Consider the following 2,970-nt stretch of genomic DNA (forward strand, 5'->3'; position numbering starts at 1 on the left):
CTTTTCGTTGCTAAAATATTGCTATAGCTCTTCCATAGAAAAGTTTTTACCATCCTAGAGCCTCCTATTAGACCTGGCAAAATGGGTTATCGTGTCGATGACCTCTCGTCACCCATTTAGCATCAACCCGTACATGACCTGTTTAATAAATGGGTGAAAACCCCAAACCCAAACACGACACAATTAAATTAGTGGGTTGAGACGACCCGTTTAGCTCATTTACCTGTTTAAAGAGCAAAAACCTTCTTCTCACAGCAACTTTGAGAAAACTTAAAAATTATACACAGATTAAAGGAGAAATCCAACAAAATCACAGATTCACAATCTATTTATACACAGATTCAGCGATTCACAAGACAAATATACACAGATTCAATTCTTCCTCAGAGCCTTTCCACCGATCGATTTGCGAGCAGTCTGCTTCGTACGAGCCATATCTCTTCAGATTGAAAGCACACAACACAAAGTTTCTGCAAATCGCAAACCAAGACGCTCTTATGAGAACCAATAAAACCAAGAAACTAAAGATGCCAGAAGAAATTAAAGGGAGGAAAGAATAGGGCAAGTACCTTCGAGAGCTCTAAGAAGAGGGCGAGGGCCTAGGGTTTCTGATTGTCAGAAAATCTGAGATCGAAATTTGAATGATAGATACGGTTGAAGTACGGGGCTTTCTATAGGCTGTGATTCGGTGCTGAAGAGAAGAGAGGGAGAGCGGCAGATCTGCGACGTCGGTGGCGAGAGAGAGAGGGGCAGATCTGCGACGTCGGTGGTGAGAGAGAGAGAGAGAGAGAGAGAGAGAGCGGCGAGCTGAGAGTCTGAGACCAAGAGCCTGAGAGTAAGAGGGAGAAAGAAAGGGGTGGCATGAGGGTGTGAGGCACTATGAGAGAGGAAGGAGAAAGAAAGAAACAGAAAAATGAGAGAGAGGAAGGAGGCAGCTGCGTGAGAGCATGACGCGAGTTGAGAGTGTGAGGCAGTGTGAGACTTTTAGGTTTAGTTTTTTTTTTGAAAAACGGGTCTGGCGAGTCACTCGCGGTTCAAGCGGGTTGACCCGCCAGAAACAAAAATAAACTGGTTGACCCGTTTATGACCCAAACTCGTTTAAGGTAAACCCAAACCTAGTAACTTCGTGTCGTGTTCATGTTAGGTTGGCGGGTCGTGTCGTATTTTGCCAGGTCTACCTATTATATTCCAGATCATCTTCCACATCTTTGAATCTTGTTCCACACTTGAACAGCTCCTGATAGATCCTTCCACCATCCCTTTGGCAAAATGATAGGCACTTCAAACGGAGAAATCACCATTCTTAGACCCTACCCATACCAACCGATCACTCTGAGGTCTTGGGCAAATTGCCAAGCTGCATATCAAATCTGCTTCTTCCCTTCTAAAAATCGTTCTAACCAACACTTGGTTCCACCATTTTGTTTCTTCTTCAATTAACATACTCACCCTTGCTTCACTATCTAATATGACAATAAGGGATTGAATAGCAAAAGTAGTGGGTGAAGGGATCCGTCGGTCCTTCCAAATCTTAATTGATTTCCCATCTCCCACCCTCCACATCATACCAGCTTGTAACAACTTTTTACTAGCCCAGATACTCCTCTAAGCATATGAAGGTCTTTTCCGAAGAGATGAAGCAAGAAAGCTCCCTCCTGCAAAGTACTTATCTCTGAAGATCTTGGCCACTAAAGTTTCCGGATTGTGAATTAGACGCCACCTTTGCTTAGCAAGTAAAGCTAGGTTGAAGCATTCCAAGTCTTGAAAACCCAATCCTCCCCATTCTTTACCCCCACCCATCTTCTCCCAATTCATCCATGCCATCTTCGAATCATTTCCCTTGTGCCCCCACCAAAATTTTGCCATCGTAGTATTAATGTCTTTACACAAAGTTTTGGGTAATAAAAAGACACTCATAGTGTATGTCGGAATTGCTTGAACAACTGCCTTTAATAGAATTTCTTTTCCTAATTGTGACAAGAATCTCTTTCCGTCCATTCATTTTATCTCAAATTCTCCCTTTGATGCTAGAAAAAGCACTAACTTTTGACCTACCAATTAATGCCGGAAGCCCTAAGTACTTCTCATACCTTCGAGTTGAACTAACTCCTGCTAAAGATAGGATAAGACCCCTTTTCTTCAGCTTTGGTATTCTTGCTAAATAAATAGAAGCTTTGTCCCTATTAATCTTCTGTCTAGACGCTTTCTCATAGATCACCAGAATATCCTGAATACACTGCCACTTCGAAATACTAGCCTTACAAAAAAGTAAGCTATCATCCGCAAAAAACAAATGATTTAGCCATGTTCCACCCCTGGTTACAGGTAGCCTTGTACGTCTTCTCTCACAGTCAACTCTCTGAAGAAGAGAACTCATCCCTTCAGCACACAAAAGGAAAAGTACAGAGATAAAGGGTCACCCTGTCTAATACCTTGGGAAGGGTGATGCTACCATAGGGCTAACCATTGCTCAACACTGAATAGGTAACAGTCCGTACACAAGTCATCGTTAAACGAAACCATCAATCTCCAAATCCAATCTTATGAATAATAGCCTCCAGAAACTCTCATTCCACCCTATCATACGCCTTGCTCATATCCAATTTTAGAGCCATAAAACCCTCCTTAACTTTCATTCTTGCATCCATAGTGTGTAAGGCCTCAAAAGCCACAGTGATGTTATCAGTAATAAGTCTACCCGGAATGAATGCACTCTGTGTAGGAGAAATTATATAGGGCAGCACTTTCTTCATTCTATTTGCTAGCACTTTTGCAATGAGTTTATAAATTACATTACAAAGGCTAATAGGTCTATAATCAACTAGGCGGGATAGATTTTTAATTTTGGGTATAAGTGCTATGTTGGTCATATTAATGTTCACATCAAACACATCATGGTTCAGGCACTCAAGAACAGCATTACATACCTCATTTTTCACAGTGAGCCATGACCGTTGGTAGAAGCTAGCC

At 41.9% G+C, this 2,970-nt stretch overlaps 1 protein-coding gene across 1 annotated transcript; it reads right to left on the reverse strand.

The window, feature by feature from the left end:
* Positions 1-2,008: 2,008 nt before the first annotated feature.
* On the reverse strand, positions 2,009-2,507 carry LOC148586894 (uncharacterized). The gene is made up of 2 exons (XM_088514383.1): positions 2,465-2,507; positions 2,009-2,379 (listed from the first exon to the last, which is right to left on the reverse strand). Exons 1-2 carry the CDS (start codon positions 2,505-2,507, stop codon positions 2,009-2,011), a joined length of 414 nt encoding a protein of 137 aa, XP_088370509.1.
* Positions 2,508-2,970: the final 463 nt, after the last annotated feature.

Source organism: Corylus avellana, chromosome 3 (genome assembly GCF_965113065.1).
Source record: "Corylus avellana chromosome 3, dhCorAvel1.hap1.2, whole genome shotgun sequence".
NCBI classification, from domain to species: domain Eukaryota; kingdom Viridiplantae; phylum Streptophyta; class Magnoliopsida; order Fagales; family Betulaceae; genus Corylus; species Corylus avellana.

Coding starts and splice junctions, on each gene's coding strand:
- LOC148586894 (XM_088514383.1), bottom strand. CDS start 2,507: ATGACTTGTGTACGGACTGTTACCTATTCAGTGTTGAGCAATG. Junction 2,380..2,464: donor CTATTCAGTGTTGAGCAATG/GTTAGCCCTATG, acceptor TGTGTGCTGAAG/GGATGAGTTCTCTTCTTCAG.